Below are 21,190 nucleotides of genomic sequence, written 5' to 3'. Positions count from 1 at the left end.
CAGAAACTGGGAAAGAGAAGGGTACAGAGAGAGGGAGGCAAAGGTTAGAGTACAGTGGGCTAGCTGTGTGGGGAAAGGGGAGGAGTCAACAGGGAGGGCAGGATGGATTAGCCAGGGGTACCGGGAGGATGTTGGAGGTTTTTACTTGAGCAAAATGTCCTTCCCCCACCCCCGCACCCGACTCAACCTGAAGGGGTTTTCAGGAAACCTCTTCACAGCCCAGGGACGCCCCCAAAGAAAGCCTTTTCTGTTTCTTCCTGTCATTTGAGGGCTCCTGGCTCCCTGGCTAGCTGGCTGGCTATATTCATATAAACGACACAACCTTTGAACTCCTTAAGAAGCATTCCATAGATCGAGTCCCCAGCCTCCAGTTCCCAAGGGACACCTCCTTGCCACCCACCCTAGCCCAGAAACCTGGACCTGGTGCTGACCAGGGGGTGGGAAGCCAGTGTGGGACAGACGTGGGCGGGAAGGGACAAGGATGGGGGGAATGGCCGGCACAGGCCTGGCTGGCGAGCGAACAGCGGTGACAAACGGGCTGTGCGGGGGCCGAGGGGCGGGGGGCGGACGGCGGCTGATTTATCTGGGTTATTTATGCCACGGACGAGGCAGGAGAAGCGGTTAATGAGAGTCCCGGCGAAGGGGGATGGGAAGGCCCGGACGTGATCTGAGGCAACTGAAGAGGGTTAGCGTCCCACCGCCAGGCCCTGCCCCCACTGTTGCCAGTACTCTCTGCACCCCAACACGGTTCTCCCTGGGCTAGCCCAGGGAAAAATCTGCCCCCTCTGTGTTGCAATCACACTATCTATCCCTATTTGGGTATTCTCAAGCGAAGGTCATTGGCTACTAGGAATGAAGAGGGTGGGGTTGAAGATTAAGGAAATCTGGAGGGACTAGGGAGGGGACGTGGGAAGGGAGGTCAGGAAGGAGAAAGATGCAAATCCTGACTGGCTAGAAAGAGACGAAGTTTGAGGGGTCAGCGGAGAGGGCTGAGGTAGACGAGGGAGGGTGGGAACAGGTGGGCAGCCTACAGAATCTGAGCTGAAGTTGGAGAGAGGGCAAAGGGCCGTTAGGCACTAATCTGGTGACAGACAGGGGGCCCAAGATGGGGTGGCTGAGTGACAAGAGAGGCTAGGCAGGAGGTGGCGCTGGTCAGAGAGCAGAGGGAGCAGGAAGGAGAGAGAGAAGATCCAGAGAAGGAGGGGGAGAGGGCTTTGCAGCAGTGAAAGCTGCTGGGAACAGATAAGGCCGGCACGGCAGCAGGAGGGATTAAAGCTCCGAGGGGCATGGGGGGTGGTGGTGGAGGAGGGCGCCGTGTGGGATGATGGGAGGGGGCAGCAAGGAGAGGGCTGAGGGCAAGACACCCGGCCAAGGAGACGAGCAGGGAAATGAGATCTTTGAGGAGGCAGGTTTAATCAGGGGCTATTAACTAGGAAAGGAGAAAGAAGAAACTCTTGATCATCGCTTCTGGGAAGGAGGACTTTCCTGTCACCGACGGTCCTACACCCCACACCCGCCCGGGGTGGCAGGGCTAAGCCAAGCGATGAATTGAGGAGGGTAGGGGACTGCTGGATAATAGGGTTGGCAGAGGCTGGCCCCAGGAGCTGCTCAGAACAGGTCTGGGGATACTGAGAGCACACAGCGCCTCCTTGTGGTGGCTGGTGGATCGCAGGAGAGTCACAGGAATTGGTCATTGGTACTAGGTCCACTGGCATGGAGATCCCACCTGTCTGGGGTCGGCCTCCTTACGGGGAGGGTTGCGATCTTGGAAGAAGAATAAGTTGCTCCCAGGTTGGGCTCACGAGGCATCCCTCACCATCCCTTAACCTACTAGAAGGGTGCTCTTGGTGCCAATGAAACCCCTTGCTCCCACAGACCTAGCCTAGGACAATTCAGAGATGGCCTTGGTGACAGAAGGCAGCCTTAGTGGGAAGAAAGGGAAAGAGAGGGGGCTGCGAGAGCAGAGCGGGGGTGGCAGGCGGGGCTGGGTAATTGCGTGTTTGCCAGTTCTCAGTCTCTGCACACAGGGAGCGTGTGTTGGTGGGTGTCGCTTCACTTTGAGGAGTGTCTGTTGGCAGAGGTGTCAGCGTGCCGATCTCAGGGGTCTGGACTCCCCTTGGTTTCCGCCCCCTTTGTGTTTTGGGGAGCATGGCTCTGGGCACACCCAGCTGTGTTCCGTGCTGATGCGGCAGATGTGGCGGGCCCCAGCTGTGCTCGCTTCCCAGAGAGGGGGAGGGGGCTGCAATCTGCTCCCCCATAATGGCTGCTAAGTGCCAGGGGGAAGGACTGAGATAGAGGTAGGATTGGGCCCTGAGCAACCCCAGCAGGACATGAACGAGAGAACTGCCTTCCCCAGCCCCACTCTGACCAGTCCCCCCACCCCAGCCAGTGTTCTTGGCATGCTTGCTCCTGAAGCACATCCAAAATGTTCTCTATACTCAGTCCCTATCCTCAGCTCTCCTCCCCTGTCGCCCCATCCAGCTTGATGCCAGAGACCCACCCCCCCCTCCCCGGGCCCCAGCTCGCTCCCCTTCATTGATTTTACAGAATAATCTTTTTATGGAAACTGGGGGAAAAAAAAAAAAAGCACTAATGGCAGGAGCACACCCCTCCCCCGCATCCCTCCCCCTGATCATCCCCCCATCCCCCCACTTCCCACCCAGTTCCTTCTGGTTTCTCCCTTCTCAAATCCACCCCTGAGCCAGTACCCTCCTACATCTATTACCTCCAGGAGGCCAATGAAGGTTGGGTGCAGGGCTCCAGAGGAGCAGACATGGGGGCCTCCCTGCTACCTCTCTGAGTGTTCCCACATCATCGGCTGTGAGCTGCCCCCCCCCCGACATATGAGGTTTTGGCTTCTCCCAGTGCAAAAGACTGATGCTCAGGAGGAATGGGGACATCACCCCTCACCCTTAAGACACTCTGCACATGTGATCCCCTCAGCCTGGGGAAGGTTTTGAAGGTTTCAGCTTCCCTGGCCCATCCCACCTTCAAACATTGACCCTTTCCAATTCTAGAGCCTCTTGCCATTATGTTTCCACCCGCACTGGGTCTAGGAGGGGGGTCCCGGGGGCCAGGGCCTGACACAGACTTATTGGATTTCACGGTGTTTTGCTGAGAAAATAATTAAATTATCATATTTATGATGGAGCTGCCATGGCCTCTGCCAACCACTTGGAACAGAGGGTCAGGGTAGGGGGAGGAGAGGAAGAGGACCCATAGCCTGGCCTTGTGGTTCAACCCTCTCCTAGCCCCTTCCTTAGGGAGGTGACCCCAGGCTGAGTGAGCCTGCAACTCTGCTGACGGTGGCAGAGATGACAGGTCTGGGCTGGAGGCAAGTTGAGGAGAAACCAGGGAAAGGGGCTGTGGAGAAGCAGGTTACAGGTTAGGACTGCTAAGACCTTGGGCCATCTCCCGTGGCTCTCACACAGCCCCCATGACGTGGGAGGTCGTATCTGGGCCAGTCCCCAGGTAAGCCTTGGTCTAGCTCCCATACATCTTTCTAACTGCCTGCCTAGGAAGCTATGAAATCCTGGGCTCTGTCCCTGACCCTGGTGTTGACAACAGGGTCCCAATACCCTGCTGCCTGACACCCAAGCCGGCTGCCAGGACCCCCTCCTGTCTCCCACCCAAACCCTGCCCCCCTATTCTCTTCGGGTAATTAGATTCCTCTCAATTAGCAGATTACGATCATTACCAGCTCATCTGGCAACTAAACTCAGCACCCACAGCTGTGGAAAGGGGGGTGCCAAGAGGGGCACACTGGGGTCATGGGCAAACATGGAGATGTGCAGAGAGCAGGGCTATGAACTGTCAAAGGTATCAGGCTGCCAAGAGGTAAAGGGGCTTCTTCTAGACCAGAGACCTCTGCCAGGAGTGAGACAGATCCTGGAAGACCCCGAGGTAGGGGCAAAACCCCCAACTCCCCAAAGCCAGGCTGGGAGCAGATGGAGCTGGCAAAGCGTTAAACAGGCCAGGGCTGGGTCTTGGCACGAAGCTAAGGAGAGCAGGCTGCTGGGTGTTCAGCCTGGGTCCAAGCCTCCCAGCAAGCGTGCCCGCTGAAATCCTTCAGCTTTCTCTCCGCTTTCTATAAAGCCAGGCCCACGGAGGCAGGCAAGCAGGGCAAGGTCGTGGGGGCCAGCAGGCTAGGGAGCCTGGAGGGCCTTCCTCTATAGCAGCCAGTGCAGAAGGCTGAGGCGGTGGGAAGGGGGAGATTTACCAAGACTCTGGATTCATTATTCATGAGCCAGCAGCAACGACTCCAATTTAAATGCTAATGTGGGGGGGCCTGACTCAGCTGCCCCTCTGTACCTCCACCCCCAGCCCAGGCTCAAGCCGAGTCCAGGCTGGCTCCAAGGTTCATAGGGGTTTATTTGGGAGCGGGGAGGGAAGCCAGGTGTCCATGGCCACACACCTGTCTCCCCACAAGGTGGCTTCATCAGGTCAAAGCTGGCCAGGCAGGCAGCAGCCCAAAGGAGAGTGGGCAGGAGTCCTGGGGGCTTTTTGGCAGCACCCTCACAAGATGATTTGGTTGGTGAAGCTTCGACTCAGCTCCTTGTGTGGCAGAACAATCGAATTCAAGATGAGCACCTCGGCAGGGATCCGGACTCGGCAGCCTGAAGCATGGACGAGGGCACCAGGAGCAGGTCATGAGAGGTGATGGAGTACGGAGTTGAGGCCATGGCTAAGCCATCAAGGAAGCCCTCCTTGCCCGTATGTGCCCCAGGCCTCATCCCTCCGTGATATACTTGGGCTGGGTACATGGCAGGATCTTGGTAAATATTTGCTTAAGGAATAACACGTGTGTGCACCCGCCCGCAAGAATGCGATCCATACAAGAACAAATGTTCCCTGGGGACTCCAGCCATCACCTGTGGGGCTTCCCAGCCCTTACCCCTAACCCCTCACAAATCATACCCAGGATAGTGATGGCAGGAAGTAGCTTTCCATCCTTGAAGAGGCTCTCACTGTCCATGCGAGCTCGGGGGTCATTGGGATTGGGGTCATTGGGAGTGCCCTCTACACGAGACCAGCGCCCCACAGTGCTCCCCCAGCCCACAATGCTGTGAAGGACACAGGTGTGCTCCTGTCAAACAGAATGGTTCAAGGTGAGGAGAGTAGAAAAAAGGCACAAGAAGGTGTAGAAGGAAGATGCAGAGTCTAGGGGTGGGGGCTCCCCCTTCTTGCTCTGGGAGGCATACCTGGGTCCTCCCCGTCAGCCTTTTGGGTACCACACACTACTGTGTGCCTGGTTCCTACCTGCAAAGTGGCTCCATGGAGGACAATGCTCTCTCGTAGACGCACACCATCACCTACTGTTACCCCCTTCCCAATGGAGACATTGGGGCCCAGCTGCGGAGAGGATCATCATACCGTGAGAGTGGAGGGACTTGGGGGGATGCTCACGGCCGCACAAAAGCAGGGAGACAGACCAGCACCCGAGCGCAGTCCCTGGGTACCCCCACCAATCCCACCAGCCTCTCCCTGAGGTTGGGACCACAGCTTACCACAGCTGATGGGGCCACTTTAGCAGTTGGATGGATGTAAACATTTCCTAGAAGCAGAAGAAACAAACTGGGGGCAGATACCCCAAAACACATCTGGATAGGGCGGGGAAGAGACTGAGCCTTCGCTTCCACACCTGAGGTGAAGAGTGTAGGCCCAAGGGTGTGGGAGAGTAAAGAGTAATAATGGGCGGGGTGTGTACCTCTGATTCGTGGGCCCCCAGGAGTGTGTTTGGCCAGCCGTTCTGGGTGAGTGATCTGGTATCGGCTCAGATAGAGGCGGGAGGCATAGAGGGCTGAGCTAGGGGCCAAAATGGGGAGGGGCCGCTCAAGGTCCAGTAGGGCCTGTGCCTACCACCCCAATGCCACATTCTTGAGACCCTCAAGGGCAGTGGCACAGGCTTTCCCCAGCCTACACATACCCTGCAGACTTGATCTGGCTCCAGATACCATCGGTGAGGTGCACATAGATTTGGCCTTGCCCAGCCAGGGCTGAGAACACATCCTGCTCCAGTCGGATGGTCCCTGCCCCAGGCCATGAGCCATCCTCCCTGGCCAGGAAAAGGAGGAGACATCAGGTCCCTAGCTGAACCCAAGTATGTTGTCTCTCCAGGAAGGAACTGAAGGGGTTTTTGACACCTCTCCAAGCCCTCCTCTAGTTTGGCTCCTCTACCAAGGTCTATTCAAATCCTAGGCACCTCTTCTACTCCCCTTGATTGACTGATTCACTGGGGAGCCCCAGGCCTAGACCCCACCCCTCCTGTCCCTGCTCGTGCCCACCCTCCCCCCATTCACCCGTCTGGTCACCCTCCCTCACACGCACACAAAAAAACCCCAAACTCACCCCAGAGCAAGGCAGCTGGTGAGGGCAGAGACAGTCACAGAGAGAGGGGGGAAAGAGATGGTAGAGATGCCAGCTCAGCAGAAACAGAGACAGAGAAGGCAGGAGAGACGGAGAGAAGCAGAGACACGGTGGAGTGAGAAATGGTTGTCAGCAAATGAATGAGGCATGAGATGGGAGCTGGGTGGGGAGGGGGAAACACGGTAGCCAGCTTCCAGGCTCAGGAGGGACAAACCCGACTATGTTTGCAAGCATGGCTCTGGGCAGCCTGAGTGCGGGTGGAAGAGAGTGTGCTGAGCGTAAGTATGTGTGTGTTCGTGTGCGTGTGCATGCATGTCTGCACTTGAGCCCATGTGCACCCAAGTGTGTGTTACCGTCTGTTCTCAAAGATGTCTCTGGGACACCCAAGGTTGGAGAGAAACGGACCAGAAGGAGAATGGGCAGGCAGTGACAGAGGAGGAGATGGGGTGTATAAGGAAGAGGGACAGAATGAGGTTAAGAGGGGAGGGGCTTAGGGAGGCTGGCTGCCGATGACAGTGGGAAAGGACAAAGGGAGAAAGAGGGTGCTTGGGGTGACATGGAACCTGCAAAGCCTGGCAGGGGCCACGGGTATGGGACTGGGATGCCTGGGGGTGGGCCACGGGGTCATGGAGCCTGCCTCACAGTTGCCCATCCTGCTGATTACGCTGGAAAACATCCCGAAGAGGCTTCAGGGCTTCTGGGGAAAAAAGGTAGATGCCACAGTTGATGATGTCACTGATGAAGGTGCTGGGTTTCTCCACATAGTGTAGGACCTACGGAAGTGAAGGCAGAGTTCGTAGTGGAGGGCAGACCATCCCCACCAGTGCAAGCTCACACTAAATCATCCCTAGGCCCTTCTACTGTGGGGACGATTCCTAAGGGGGGGCTCACACCTAGCCCCTCCCTGGCTTCACATCCCTAGGCGGCTACCTCCTCCATCTTGCCTAACTCCTAGCAATCTAGGAACACAACTCTGGCCACTGAGGCGTCCTTTCCCACCTCCTCCTCTGGAAAACCCGGTTTGACGGCCAGTTGACATTGTTGCTCCTCAGCCCTTTCCTTCTAGCCTCACTTGGCTTTTCAGACCTGACCTCTGGTCATACCTCATCCAGGCCACTGTGCCATTTCCAAGGACTGGCTTTTGGCTTGTCTTTCCTGCTAGACTGAGGTCTCCTGAGATGCAAAGAATGTGTTCTGTGCTTCTGTTTCTTTCATGTCTAGCTGGTGCCTGCCCCAAACTGTATATATATGTAAGCATATGTACATTTCATGTTATGTTTTATATATATTAAACTTTGAACAAGTAAAATGGTTTGTGTGTCAAAGTCTGCGAGACTCAGGGGCAGGGATTTTCACAAACAGGGCCCCTCTAGCCTTAGCACCTATGCTTCTACCTCAATAATTATGGGTCGCTATGCTACTTCCTGCCTGTCTTTGCACAAACTGTTCTCTCTGCCTGCAAAACCTTCAGTCTCCTTCATTACCACAAGCTGAACTGAGCCCATCCTGTTTCCTGAAGGAAGTCCCACCCCCACCTCAGGCTATAGCTGGGCCTCTCCTCTGTGTTCCATAGCGACCCCTGCTTCTATTTATTAAAACATTATACACACAGAAATGAACTGCTACCCCTTCCCCCTGTCATTCTCTCTTAAAGGGCCACAAGATGATTCACCAGGGAGGGGTAGGGGGGATGGCACACATATTGTCCTATCTGTTTGACATGAGGGGTCCCACCAGAAAGTATTCTTGGCTTTCTTTACAGGTGTAGGGTATGGGGTTGATCTTACGGCGTGGCACCTAGCCCCCACCCACCTCTCACCTCATGTGTCTGTGGGTTCTCAACGATGCAGCCGTAGTTGAGGGACTGCGTCCTGTTAGCCTGAGAGACAGACATATCCAAGACAGTGACCTGCCTCCTCCAGGGCAGCCGAGGCTGTTTTCTTTTCCGTTCTTTCCTTCCCCTCTAGCACCTGGCGCGCTTCAGAAGAGCCGAGAGCTGACAGCTTCCCCCCCTCTCCCCACTTCCCAGCAACCAAAGGGCTCAGGGTTGCCAATGACACCTCATGTTACAGTTGGGGCAGCGCATCTCCCTCCCAACACCCATTCCAGCTCCAAGACGTAGAGTGGTCCCAGCCTCTCCGGGCCGCCGGCCCTCCCAGCACTCACTGTGGTGCCTAGGAGCAAGAAGGGGTGGCGCTGGCGCCTGTGAGTATCCAACATAGCGTTCAGAGGGAAGTCAGAGCAGACATCAGCATTGAGCACGAAGAACGCCTCAGGTGCCCCAGCCAGGATCTGGTCCCGAAAATGGTAGAGACCACCTCCTGTGCCGAGGGGAGCAAACTCCTGCAGGTACCTGTCCCCGGGGACCCCAGCCAGCTCAATGAGACACTAGGAGCCAGGGCCCTTGACACACCCTCCCCCGACATCTCTGCTCTTGTCAGAAGTACTTCTGGCCAAGGCCTTGCAAGGCAACCTCATATTAAGCAATTCTGATGCCTGAGATAAGAATCTCATGGGTGTGGGGTGGACCCTGGTGAATACTGACTCAACCCATTCCCAAGAACTTTGATACTCAGACCCATATATGTAGTCATTCAAATACCTGACTGGAAGGTTAAACTCTTGCTGGGCAGCTTCTAGGAACTGAGTGAGGACCTCATCGGGCTGGTAGAAGCCAATGAGTAGAATCTCCTGCATCCCAGGGACCTAGGATAAGGGAAGAGATTGGGAGAAAAAAATCTGATGGGAAATTGGGAGGATCGTGGCCCTGGTCCAGAAGTCTAGAGAATGCAAGTTCAGCTTCAGCTGGGTATCTTGGGTAACCACCATTCTGGCCTGCTTTTCCTTTAGACAATGAGGAAGTCAGAAGATCTCTCAGGCCAGACCTTTTCATTTTTGATGGTCTCTCATGCACCTGGACTGGAACAACCTTGTCTGCCAAGGCACAATGATATATAATCCAGCCATCTTTTCTGCCTTTCCTTCTTTGTGCCCCTCTCTTTCTCTCTCAGTACCGGGTATTGAACCCAAGACCTCACACATGCTAGACAAGTGCTCTATCTCTGAGCTATATCTACAGCTCAGGTATGTGTGTGCATGTATATATGGGTACATATGACCCATGTGTATGTATCCACGTGGAGGCCAAAGGTCAATCTTAGGTTTTTTTCTTCAGGGGCAGTCCACCTTGCATTTTTGAGTCAAGGTTTGGAACCTAATGATTAGGCTAGACTGGCTGGCCAGTAAGCCCCAGTGATCTGCCTGTCTCTATCTCCTCAGTGCTGGAACTACAATCACCATGACTGGCTCTTTTTAAAGGTGATGGGGATTGAACCCGTGTCCTCATATTTGTTCAAACAAGCACTGTTCCAATTGAACTACCTCTCATTATATGTTATTCTACATCTGATACCAGCACGAGATGAGGGTGTGCATTGAATTAGGCATTTTACAGCTTGGACACTCTACAAGGAAGTCTAGTCTCTACAGATTAAAAAAAAAAAAAAAAAAACAAAAACAAAACAGAGCTCAAAGGAAGTTGAAACTTTGGTTGCTCTGGGTCTCAGCAGGAAGACTGGACTCAAACTCAAACCTTTCCTATCCCAATAACAAAGCAATAAAGAAACAAGCAACAGCATGGGCTCTGCTCTTTATTATTGATAAGGGATCCCGTGCTATAGCCCTAACTATCTTTTAAGATCCCTGCCTGACTTCACATTCCATACTGTAAAACTAGGTGTAAGATCTGAGCGGCAGGAGGCAGGGAAGACAACAGGGTTAGCTGCAGCACACAACCTGAAGAAGTGCCATTCACACAGACATCTGTGAATGAAAGCCCCTGGAGTTACACTTGGTGGGAAAAGACCATGGCTGGGAAATGGAAGACATACACCATGAAGGAAATGAGCAGGGCATATAGAATGAGAGGTAAACCCACAGGGTTACCTGAGCACAGGCTTCTATATGGTGCTGGATCATAGGGACGCCTGCCACAGGAAACAGTGGTTTGGGCACCTCAAAAGACAGAGGCCTGAAGCGAGTCCCTGAGAGAGGACAGAAAAACATTTTAGCCTCCTACTTCCTTCTGCCTCAACTCCACTTACTCTCCAGCCTCCCCCCCCCCCCCCATTCCCCAGCTTCTCACCCTTTTGAGGGCCTCCAATGAGGATCACAGCTTTGAGCATGATGGAGGCTGCTACCTAAACCTCAAACCCCAAGAGAAGAATTTACACTCAGATCTCATACCCCAAATTGCAACACACAGCTCTTTCCTAGGATGTAAACTCAAAAGTTCAGTACAGTTCCTCCCTGGGAACACCAACACAAATTTCATCCCAATCCAGAACTCAGTTGGCTTCAAAAGCCCGCACCCCACCCTTTTATCTCTAACGACTCCCCTTTGGCCATGAACAAAGTCTCTAAATTCGGAACTCAACGGACCCCTTCTCTGACCCCAAACCTCAAAAACCGGAAACCTCCATCCTAATGGTTGGCAACACCTGCATCCTCTTTCTAGACGTTCAGCTCCGAAATCCAGCGGTCAATATGAAAGCACAAACCTCTAGTTAGCTCTAGGTATTAATTTCATTCCTAAGGATGAGCCCCGAGTACCGAACACTAATCTGCATTTGATTAGTGTTAGTCCTAACACCGCTAGGTGCTGAATGTGAATCTTACGACTACCTGCATGTGCTAAAGCTCGAATCAAAAGACAGGTTCCCTTGACATGCCAAACGCTGAGCCTACTAACTCCAGCAGCGCGCCTAATGACAACTGGTGCCCAAGGATTGATTGCTGGACCCTCTGGATCTCACAACTGAGTATGTCCAATAAACGTTAGCTTCTCATAGCTATGGGTTATGGAAGCAGCACAAGCATGGGCATGAGGAGAGCAAGACAGGACCTCTGAGCCCTCTCTACGTCTAGAGTCGGTCCCATACCCCTACCCTGCCCGGCAAACCTCCACCAAGTTGGTCTTTTACCACTAGCTCCCTTACGCCAGCTCTGCCGCCTGCTACTGCTTGCTCCTTCCGCGTACGTGTCTCCTTACACCTCGCGAGAGCTCCTTCGCAGGGGCTGCCGGGAATTGTAGTTTTGGAAAAGTCGTCTCTCCAACTTTGTCAGACAGCTGGGAAGCGTGCTGGAAACCTGGATTTTGGTCAAGGGGTCGAGGGGTGGCTTAAATGAGAAGAGAGAGACGAGTGAAGGTCGGGACTAAGAAATCAGGCCTGGAAACTAAGATTGCGATCTAAGCTTTCCCAGTGTGGGCTCAGGGACAGCGGAGAACAAGGTCACAGGAGAATACCGACCAGAGGCGAAAGGGGTGTAGCCAGTCTTGGAAGGGGCTGGGGCTCCAAAAGCTGGCAGGGGCCGTGCCTAGGCTGAAAAGGCGGAGTCACAGCTCCAGTATTTGTCCGGGTGGGAAGTTCGACACAGAGAAATCCGATTCCGGATTTACTGTCTGTGAAATGAAGCACTGGCCTAGCAACGCTCTCCAGATTTTCTAGTGAGTCTAACAGTCTGTGACCTTGGCCTGTGGGTCTTGGAATAAGTATGGGATAGGGACGGGGAGAGTAAATGGCGATGGCAAAAAACCAAAACCAACCAAACAAACAAAAAACCGCGAAGCATACGAAGGGAAAAGCAGTTTTATTAAGCAAGACGGAGGAAGATTTGGGTTCCCCACCTCCTGGGCTTGCAGCCAAGGCAAATGGTCTTGATGGTCCCTTTCAAGCCACGTCCACCTGAGCGAAGCTCTGGTCTATGCCCAGGCTGTTCGCTACAAACACATTATACTTGTCGCTGTCCTGGGGTGTGGTCTGGTGAATGGTCTAGATGGTGGTGTTGGTACCAATCGCAACACTCTGGGGAAGGTGTGGAGAGATGGAGGGAGGAGCTGTGGGTTAGTTTACCCACGGAGTGAGCCTACTTGACTAGAAAGCTCTGTTCTTTGCGGTCCAGCGACCCTCATCCTTCTGCAAGGTTTCTGGGAACAGTATCACATAGGTTCCAGCCCCGGGCCCTGCCTTTTTCGCAGACCCCAGCCCTTCCCTGTCATCGACCTTGATGTCCTTGGTCCTCTCTGTCCTTGGTCCAGCGGACATCCAGCAGAGGCTAGCCCAGGATCTGGGCAGTCAGTGTTACCATGGTGTCTTTGCGTGTTTTAGTGTTATCAGGTCCCTTTTGAACCTGCCAGGACTAGGTAAAGGGCTGGGGAACCCAACCAATAAGGGTCCTAAAGGTAAGCTGGAACAAGAATATCACCTCCCCAACTAACATCTGGCCCTAAAGTCACGAGGCGCATTTGAATTCGCAGTACAATAGCGGACAAATGACTAGCTGCTAAGGTTTTATCTCTTTAGCTATTAAACAGGACTTAGCCCTGTCCCTTTTTCTCTGGGTCAAGTAGAAGATCAAAAGAGATACAGCTCTCACAGCACTTCAGAGACAGCTTTGAGCAGAGGAAATTGCCCTGGATTGGGAGGCAGAAAACTGGATTTTAAGTCTTGGCTCACGCTGTGACCTTGGGCCCTGGAATCTTATGATGGGAACCCACGGCTGACTTCTCAGTCTGTGTGGGACCAGGTCCCGAAGTAGGGGGGGAGCACTGCTAGGATTGTCATGCCCTCTGGACAGTGTGAAGCCTGGGTTCCCCATCGCTCTGTCTGGACTACAAATGTGCTCTGGCCTGGACACCACTATTGTGCTTGCCCCTGGTGCTGTTTTGAGCCCAGGGCATGTGAGCCTTCCACAAGGAGACATGAGTCTGAGCACTGGCAGAAGGGATTGGCTGTGCTGATGCTATACTGGTCCAGGTAGGTCAACCGGTGTCTTGCACCACCAGAGCCACCACACCAGGGTCCTTGGGGACATAGCGTCACTTAGGTCCATCGCACAGCCCCTTGAGTCCTCAATCCAGCAAATAAGCAGGTCTGAGAAAGCTGACATTCAGCAAGCCAGCTTGGCGGTGCCACCTTCCTCAGAACTATGTCCTTCAGAGGCTCCAGAAGCCATTTCCTTCTGAAACTCACAACCCCACCCCTCCAGGCTTTGTCAGCGCTCCGGGCTCCCATATAGGACTGAGGCCTGCCCCCCAGCCTAGTCTGCCTGCACACCGTCTCTGCAACTTTCCCTTGACCCACTAGACACCTAACCTAGAAATGAGAATGGGTAGGAAGGGTGGGGTTTCCCTGAACTGTTACTTTTAGAATAATTATCCTTTGTCAGCAGCCTTTCTGTACTATAGCAACTTCTCCCCTAGCCTGGTGACTGGTGTTCACATCACAGTAACAGTGCAGGCCTGGAGGACTTCCTCTCCAATACTCTGGACTCCTTCATCCATGGCTCCAGGCCTGGGTGCAGATGGAGATACTCTGGACCTGGGGGTCATTGATACCCATAGTAACATCTTGGGGGGGGGGTTGACTGTGGGGCACCTTCCTGGAGAGGTTTGGACAGATAATCATCAGGCTCTGGCTTTATACATTGTTCCTTTCTTTGCCTTGTTTGGCATGGTTGCTCCTAGTCCTCTCAGGAATGGCAGCTCCATCCAAGTAGCCCTAGGATGCTTGGGCTGCTGGCCCTGAAAGAGGTACCTAAACTTCTGGGAGATACACCAGAAGCTGGACAGCTGAATATGGCCCATCCTTTTTCAGGACAAGGGGCATCATCCCACTCCTAGCAGAACAGATGTGGCCAACAAGAGACGTGGCTTTATACTTATCTCAATCTCCAGGCAGTAATGTAATATGGCTTTTTTCTTCTTCTAATGCTGTAAATTAAAGGAGTGCAAGTGTTTGGGAAAGCATCTTTAAGTAAAGCCAGAGTAGCACTGAACTCCATGGCCCATATAGCCAATAATAAAAGGTACCACATGGCTGTCGAAACCAGTTAACTTTTACAGCCACCCTTACCCCAAGAGTCTCTGGTTGTCCTTTTGACACCACGCCCCCTGGTGGTAAGATGAAATAAACCAAGGCGGAGCAGGAAAGATATTTGAGAACAGCAGTCATCATCACCATGACTCCCAATGCCGCCTGCCTTCATTCCCGTCTCTCTTCCATTTTTGTTCCAGGATAGGGTCTGTCTGATAAGTACTATCCTGGAAGGTTAGGACTATACCTGGCTCTCCAAACCCTAGTGTTGTAGGTGACGATTAATATTTACTATTAATATATCTTCTGGTAAAGCTGCTGTTAATCCTAAAGAGCTGTATACCCAAATCACCATACAGAGACTGGGATTTATTTAATTAACCTAGAACACAATGCTGGGCAATAGTTAGTTCATCCTAAACCTCCAAGCCCTCATAGTTTCCTAACATTTAGTTTTCCCCACATTATACTTGTCCATCTCTCCTCATGGTTCCAAGATCTCTGCTCCTGCCTCTGTTCTCCCAGCTCTCTCTCCTAGCTCTCTCCTCTCTTCCTCGCCCTTTCCCCTCCCACTCATTACCTGCCCTCTGGCTCCTCCCACTGCTCAACATTGTGGCTAGTTGCTTTATTTTGGCCTGTTTACCCAAGGTTGAGACAGGGCACTTAGAATAAGTATTACAGTGCAATATCCAGATTGAAACCAGAGAGTGGGGAGGAGAAATCAGTATTTGAATGAACAAGGGTAAGGTGTGTACATTCCAAAAGGACATTGTACCAACACCCTAGGTTCGCTGAAGTCCTTTAGGGGCATAAACTGATGTACAAGGGCACCAGGCTGTGGTAAAGGTCATCTCTTGGGGCCTTGAGTGCACAGTCCAGGCTGTGCAGGCTAGGGCACCAGATGGGAGAATTGTTTCCACCCATTGTAAGCACTTGCTCAGGTGTTGGGCATTGTCACCTTTTGATCAGAACAACTTTTGACACCACTCTGCTGACATAAATTACCTTTGCTCCTCCAGGTTTGGAATAAGCAGTTCACATGCCATTTCCAATGGGGATGGAAAGGGAACTGCAGATCAAAGGGGGACAGGAGGGAAATTTTTTAGCATTTATTAAGATATGAGTTCAGGCACCTCATTTTTATACAAAAGCATTTGTAGTGTGTAAGGGATTGGAGATCCTTGCAGGCAAACTGTATATCTTCATAACTGAAATGATGGGTGGGCAAGGTGTCTCTCTCATCCCTTCCCACCAGTTTTAACTCCTTGTTATTTTATGATGATGAGCCTTGCCTCTTTCCTGAGGTCCTAGGAAGCCAGAATGTCTGTTGAGCTTGAGTCAAAGGGTCTTCAAACCAGTGCTGATGCTCTCTGCTTATGTTAGAGGTTTGTTCCTTTCAGGTTTCCAAGAGTAGTGCTTCAAGGTAGAACACAGGGCAGCTGGCTCCCTCTTTCTTCTACTTCAGGTCCAGGAAGCTCATTTCTGGGACCTGGTAACCATTCTTGGGTGATGCATGGGTGTGTCCAGCCATTGCCCAGCAGACTCCTAACTCTCTATGGAGACAAGAAGGTCTATCCTGATGTGTCCTAGGAAAACGCTGGACATGGCTGCCCTGAGAACTCACAGCTGTTCCATGCATTTGGATAAGATCTGTGTTCTAATCCCATGAACTTGTGGCCAGCCACCCTCCCCAACCCCCGTTCCTTCTACAGCTCTTTACACTGTCTCTTTTAACCAATTATTGAGATGAAATCCATCTCTCCTTAGTTCTGAGGAAGGGCAAGAGTAAAAGAGGCTGAGATAGGTCTGGGATGCAGCTGGTATGTTCCAGAGCCCAGCATTCTTCAAGTTACAAAGAAGGAGCATGTATGAGCAGAGGTGAGTTTCTCGGGTCAAGATAGAAGGTATGCCTTCTATCTTGGCAGTATGTCTGCCAGCATTCTATAAACTGCAAAGTGACTACAGTTTTCCTTCCCCTAAGAATGAAAAGTAGTGAGAGCTTGGGGCTGGAGAGATGGCTCAGAGGGTAAGAGCACTGACTGCTCTTCCAGAGGTCCTGAGTTCAGTTCCCAGCAACCACATGGTGGCTCACAACTATCTATAATCAGATCTGGCGCCCTCTTCTGGCATGCAAGTGTACATACAGTCACACATTGTATACATAAAAAAATAAACAAATCTTAAAAAAAAAAAGGTAGTGAGAGCTAAAGGAGGAATTAGAAGGATGTCATAGATGATGCTGACCCCTGAATGAGTTGTCACTGCCTAGAGAAGGTGACGCTCCACCCAGGACTCACTCCAAGCCACCCAGCCTCCTCTTCCTCACCCCACCCAGAGACCACACATAGATTCTGCTGCTTGTTGTTTTTTATTTTCCTTGTGACAGACAGACAGAGAGCTGCACAGACAGCTGGATGGCTGAGGGGATGGTCAGGACAACATAGGCAATAGGGATTGGATGGGAAGGAAAACTCCGTAAAAGGCAATAAATAAATTAATACAAATAGGAGGAAGGGCAAAGGCCATGGAGGAGCAGTGAGGACATCCCTGGGCCAGTGTAGAGTGGCCAGAACTGCATTGGCTGGGATAGGAGACCAGCTTGAGTGACCTTAGGCACATATCTTTTTGCCTTTCTCCTTTCTCTTTCTGAAGATGCAGCTGCTGGCCTGGCCTGCCCCCCCTCCCCAGCCTGCTCCCATTCCACCTTTCTGCCCTCCCTTATATCTCTGCTCTGGCTCCTGGCACTGTCTCTATGTCCTGTCTTCCTCTCCTATCCTCTCTCCCGGCTTACTGTTCCCACACCATGGGATCCTTCTTCCTCCTCAGCCACTTCCTCTACTGGGTTCTCCCTGAGATATACCACTCCCACCCCATCCCAGAACCTTCCACAAGTTCCTCCCTTTCTATCCTCTGTTTTTCACTCTTCACTTCTCCACTCCCTTCTTGCCTCTTTCTGTTCTCACCCTTGCCCAGCCTGGCCAGTGGGTCTCCCATTCTGGGTTTTGGCCGGGGTGACATCCGGCTCAAGCCCCAGGGGCCTTGTCCCTTTAGGTCCATGAGGTAATAGGCCAGCCAGATGTTGCTGCTGCTGGTATCTGAAGCCCCCCCACCCCGGCCCGTCCAGCTCAGCATGGGCTCTGGAATGTCCTAGGCAGCATGAGTGGGAACCCGAGTTGAAGCCCGTGGCTGGGCTGTGGTCCATGCCACCTAGGGGCTGCCAGGGTAGGAGCGGAGCAGCACCTTGTGACGGGTGGCAGCCTCGGCCCGGCGTCGTCGCTGTTCGCCCAGGAATTCCTTGAGCCGGTTGGTGGTAAAGGTGAGTGTCTGCCGGCGCAGCTTCATCAGATAGGCATCTTGCAGCCATGGGTGGGCCAGGCAGTCCTGCAGTGAGGGCCGGCTCCTGCCGGGTGAACCAGGGACCATGAACCAGCAAAGAAGCTCTTGGAGAAGGCAAGCTGTGTCCTCCCTCCGGCCCTTTACCAATCCCGACTCATCGAGATGTGTGTGATACTGGGCAGCTCATGGGCTCAGGTTCCCAGTCTCTGCAATAGGGATAGTGGTTCTGCCTTTCCCAGGGCTGTTATGGGCTTTGAATGGTAGGCAGAATGATAGCTGCTGCAGCCGCCGCACAATATGGAAGAGTTAGGAGTCTTTAGCCAAGAGAAGCCAGGCATTCAGAGGCGGGTGGGGGGCCTACTCACCAGGGATGGACGGAGAGGACCTTTCTTAAGAAGAGTGTGGCACTCTGGGATGTGTTAGGATACAACTGGAAGGCATCAAAGCGGCCCCCCACAATCCGAGCCTCTGTTTCCTGGGGGTCTGGCTCATAGAATGGGGAGTATCCACTAAGCCTGTTGTGGAAGAGAGGTGCGTTGGCCATCTCAGGTGAGAGCATTGCCTTTACCTTAGAATGACGGTCAGTTGTCAGGCCTAAGAAACATTAGTGCAAGGCCACATGGGAAGGGCACAATACCCAGGGACAGTGCCAGTTTGCCACTGGGTGTGTGCTGGGGAGACGGCACAAAGGAAGAGGTGTGGGCAAAAGTGGGCTGAGGGCTAGGACAGGCAGAGGAAGGGATCGTGGGCAGAGAAAAGCAGGGATCTGGAGCAGGGCCTGGCTACTCACATGATGTAGGTGAGCACACCCGCTCCCCAGATGTCTGTGGCTGAGCCAATGGGGTCTCCCTTCACCATCTCAGGAGCTGACAAGAGACAGAGGTCAACCTGACTTAGGTTCCCTGGGGCAGGCAAAAAAGGAGAGGCAGGCTAGGAAGAAGGGTTCTGGGGCCTTAAGAAACAGGACCGTGGTGGGTTACCATACCATGAGTAAAACCAGAGCAGCAGGCAGGACAAAGGTGGGAGTGGCCACCAGGACATATGGGCCACCTGGGGCACCAAATGATGGAGGTTCCAGAGGACCCAAGACGCAACTTCACAAGCTGTCTCGGATCAGCTCCAAAGCAGTGCTTCCATTCACACAGAGTGTGGCCAACACCAAGATTAAGAGGCTTTTGAAATCAGCCTGGCTGGCTCTAATCCCAAGCCTGCCCCCTCTAACTCTGGGACTTTGGGCGATTTACTAAGCCTGCCTGGCTCTCCATTGTCTCACCTATAAAGTATAGCTTGTAGAATAACTCTAAGGAATTGAGATAATAAGCACCAGTTAGCAGGTAGCTAAATGACTGCTGGTTTTCCCTGCTCTGTACAGTCGTAATTGATTCTCTTGTCTTTCCAGCTTTCGAAAATCCCATCGCAGTTATTTGTAACTGTCTAATTGGACGAACACTTAACGTCAGGGTGCCTCTCCTTCCTCATCTGTAAAAAGGGAGGAGTACTATTATACCAAACTCTGGGGCTATTGTAAGGATCAATGGAAAAGGCTCTGTCCATTATTTACGTAATAGTTGATGCGTATGAACGTGTGGGTGAAGCGGGTACCCTGGCAGGCCCTTCTGGCAGTTCTCCAACCCTCTACTATGACTGGCTGCCGGCCCTCTTACCCATGAACTCCAGAGTGCCTGTGCGGTGTCCAAGGGGCTTCAGGGCCTGAGGGTTGTAGGGCTGGGCACTGCCAAAGTCCACGATCTTAAGGGCATTGTCAGCGGCCAACAGCAGATTGTCTGGCTTGATGTCCAGGTGCAGTACATGGCGGCCGTGGAGGTAGTCCAGGCCTTGTAGCAGCTGCACCACATAGGTGGCCACGTCATCTTCTGAATACCGGAATCTAGGGTCGGGTGGGGTGTCAGCAGAGGCGGAAACCCATGCTCTTCCAGCCAGCCTCCCCAGGAGGCTGTTACCCAGTTCCCCGGGAAACACCCAGCTACCTGTCGCTGAGCCCACAGAGGAGCTCCCGGTTGCCACAGCTCTCAGCAATGAGCACGAGGTACCGAGGGGTGATGTAGGCCTCGTGCAGGGACATGAGCCTCTCATGGTGCAGCGTCCGCAGCACCTCGTACTCCTGTAGCACCCGTCGCTTGCCCTCTGCCGCATACGGCACAATCTTGGCAACGAACGTGCGGCCTGTAGCGTTCTCCCGGCACGATCGCACAACGCCAAAGCGGCCCCTGTGTGTGTAGGCGAGAGGCCAACAGACTCAGGACGAGCGCCACCATTGTGAATGCTAAAATGGGAAGCAGGGACCGTGGGAACCAGAACGCAGTGGGCTTCCTCTTTGGAGTTCAGTGCTAGGAACAAAGATTCCAGCACTCCTGACTATCCTTGGAAGACCCCATAACCTCGGGTTTCTCATCTGTGAAACTTGTGCTGATAACGAGGTAGTGCCTTCTGCTCACAGTTGTGAAGATTAAGTGACAGCTTGTGGGCTCAAGCTCAGGGTGATACCTAGTCGAACCCAATAGTTCTAAAGATCCATATCTCAGCGTCTTCCTCCAAGTCCAGCCAGGACAATCTGCTCGGCTCTCTGAAACTCTGTTCCTTATGTCCCATCCATTCTCCCACCTTCCCCTTTCCCATGCTTGCTTGCCTGGCCTTCTCCTCCAGGAAGGTGTAGGGTTTCTGAGGGGGGCCCTGTCGAAGAGTGGTACTTTCCGGTGTTGGGGAGCTGACCACCTCCTTGGCTGGGCTGAGGCTCCGGACAGTCACGTTGGTGGGCTCAGGAGGGGGCTCAGGGGCTGGGGGCTCAGGGGCTGGAGGTGCAGACACGAAGGAAGTCACCATATACAGGGAAGATGAGGAAGGTGCTGGTTTAACCACTTGAGGAATAGAGGTTGGGGTCAGGGTTCCAGTGTCAGGGAGAGAAGATCTGGGTTCACTTGGGGTGACCTGGATACTGGGTAGGGTGGCCTCTGCTTGCTGGGCAGCCAGCAGCCCCCTGTGCTTTCGTGGAGGGGTTTGGGGCGGTGGACCCTTGGCCTTGAGTGAGGACAAGGCCTGCCTGACAGACGTAGGGGAAGTTGAGGTGCTGAGAGTGGCTGCCTGGGCAACTGGGGGAGCAAGAGCTGGGGTGGGGACCAGTGAGGTAGGAGAGTCAGGAGGTGGGGCCCTGGCTGGCCCTGAGGTAACAAGGGCATCTTGAGGAGCATCAGCTGGCTGTGCTGAAGAATCTAAGAAGAGACGAAAATAAAGAAATCCTCACTGAGTGTTCTGAGTGGGGGGGGGGGGAGCTCCTTTGCTCGGCCACTACCACACTGCACCTTCCACTGACCTTGAGCGCTTCTGATGAGGACCTTCTCAGAAGGGTTGCTGAAGGGTCCCTGCCCAGCACGGTTGGAACAGGCCACACGGAACCTCACAGTCACACCAACGGGCAAGTGTGTCACGTTGTAGTAACAGTCGTGGATACCTGAGCTCACAGCGTGCCAGACAGATTCCCCTGTGGGCAGCAGAGGGCAAGACTGAGGCCACAGAAGGAATGGTCCCAGCTCTCCATGCTGTCTCTATAGAGCCCAGAGAAGACGACTCTAAGAGGATCCTGGCCTTCCCAAGCAGCC

General features: G+C 53.3%; 3 protein-coding genes across 15 annotated transcripts in view; all 3 read right to left on the bottom strand.

Annotated features, from left to right (window-relative positions):
- Window positions 1-4,351: 4,351 nt before the first annotated feature.
- Window positions 4,352-11,453, bottom strand: Gmppa (GDP-mannose pyrophosphorylase A). 6 transcript variants are annotated; one of them, XM_021626266.2, is made up of 13 exons: window positions 11,349-11,453; window positions 10,511-10,571; window positions 10,312-10,409; window positions 8,969-9,072; window positions 8,533-8,719; window positions 8,186-8,245; window positions 7,009-7,139; window positions 5,927-6,055; window positions 5,708-5,805; window positions 5,508-5,554; window positions 5,260-5,352; window positions 4,918-5,086; window positions 4,352-4,616 (listed from the first exon to the last, which is right to left on the bottom strand). In XM_021626266.2, the coding sequence occupies exons 2-13, from the start codon at window positions 10,548-10,550 to the stop codon at window positions 4,516-4,518; spliced, it is 1,257 nt and encodes a 418-aa protein (XP_021481941.2). In that variant the 5' UTR covers window positions 10,551-10,571; window positions 11,349-11,453; the 3' UTR covers window positions 4,352-4,515. The 6 variants fall into 6 exon arrangements, with proteins under 6 accessions (XP_021481941.2, XP_021481955.2, XP_021481948.2 ...); XM_021626280.2 differs by having other exon boundaries at window positions 11,364-11,402; XM_021626273.2 differs by having other exon boundaries at window positions 11,327-11,394.
- A 642-nt stretch (window positions 11,454-12,095) lies between these two features.
- Spegnb (SPEG neighbor) lies at window positions 12,096-13,439 on the bottom strand. The gene is given in 7 exon segments (XM_021626436.1): window positions 12,096-12,230; window positions 12,321-12,352; window positions 12,429-12,555; window positions 13,119-13,195; window positions 13,198-13,272; window positions 13,275-13,346; window positions 13,349-13,439. Coding segments are annotated over 7 exon segments (609 nt in total).
- A 3,383-nt stretch (window positions 13,440-16,822) lies between these two features.
- Window positions 16,823-21,190, bottom strand: part of LOC110539384 (striated muscle enriched protein kinase) — a 49,671-nt gene continuing 45,303 nt past the window's right edge. For all 8 annotated transcript variants that reach the window (XM_060368666.1, XM_060368662.1, XM_060368665.1 and 5 more), the window contains 7 exons: window positions 20,905-21,072; window positions 20,224-20,803; window positions 19,565-19,804; window positions 19,241-19,464; window positions 18,367-18,442; window positions 17,942-18,091; window positions 16,823-17,640 (listed from right to left, as the gene is read on the bottom strand). In XM_060368666.1, coding sequence (XP_060224649.1) covers window positions 17,448-17,640; window positions 17,942-18,091; window positions 18,367-18,442; window positions 19,241-19,464; window positions 19,565-19,804; window positions 20,224-20,803; window positions 20,905-21,072 — 1,631 coding nt within the window. In that variant the 3' untranslated portion in view covers window positions 16,823-17,447. The remainder of the gene's footprint in view (window positions 17,641-17,941; window positions 18,092-18,366; window positions 18,443-19,240; window positions 19,465-19,564; window positions 19,805-20,223; window positions 20,804-20,904; window positions 21,073-21,190) is intronic.

The sequence above is a fragment of the Meriones unguiculatus genome, chromosome 15 (genome assembly GCF_030254825.1).
Source record: "Meriones unguiculatus strain TT.TT164.6M chromosome 15, Bangor_MerUng_6.1, whole genome shotgun sequence".
Classification (NCBI taxonomy): domain Eukaryota; kingdom Metazoa; phylum Chordata; class Mammalia; order Rodentia; family Muridae; genus Meriones; species Meriones unguiculatus.
Note: the sequence above shows the minus strand (reverse complement) of the source record. Positions and strands in the feature narration are given on the sequence as shown.

What these genes read in the sequence shown, in the direction of transcription:
- Gmppa (XM_021626266.2), bottom strand. Translation starts at nt 10,550, where the DNA reads ATGCTCAAAGCTGTGATCCTCATTGGAGGCCCTCAAAAGG. An exon ending in ATATAGAAGCCTGTGCTCAG is followed by an intron (nt 9,073 to 10,311) that starts GTAACCCTGTGG and finishes CCCTTATCCTAG; the next exon opens with GTCCCTGGGATGCAGGAGAT. An exon ending in AATCAGCAGGATGGGCAACT is followed by an intron (nt 6,056 to 7,008) that starts GTGAGGCAGGCT and finishes TTTCCTGGCCAG; the next exon opens with GGAGGATGGCTCATGGCCTG.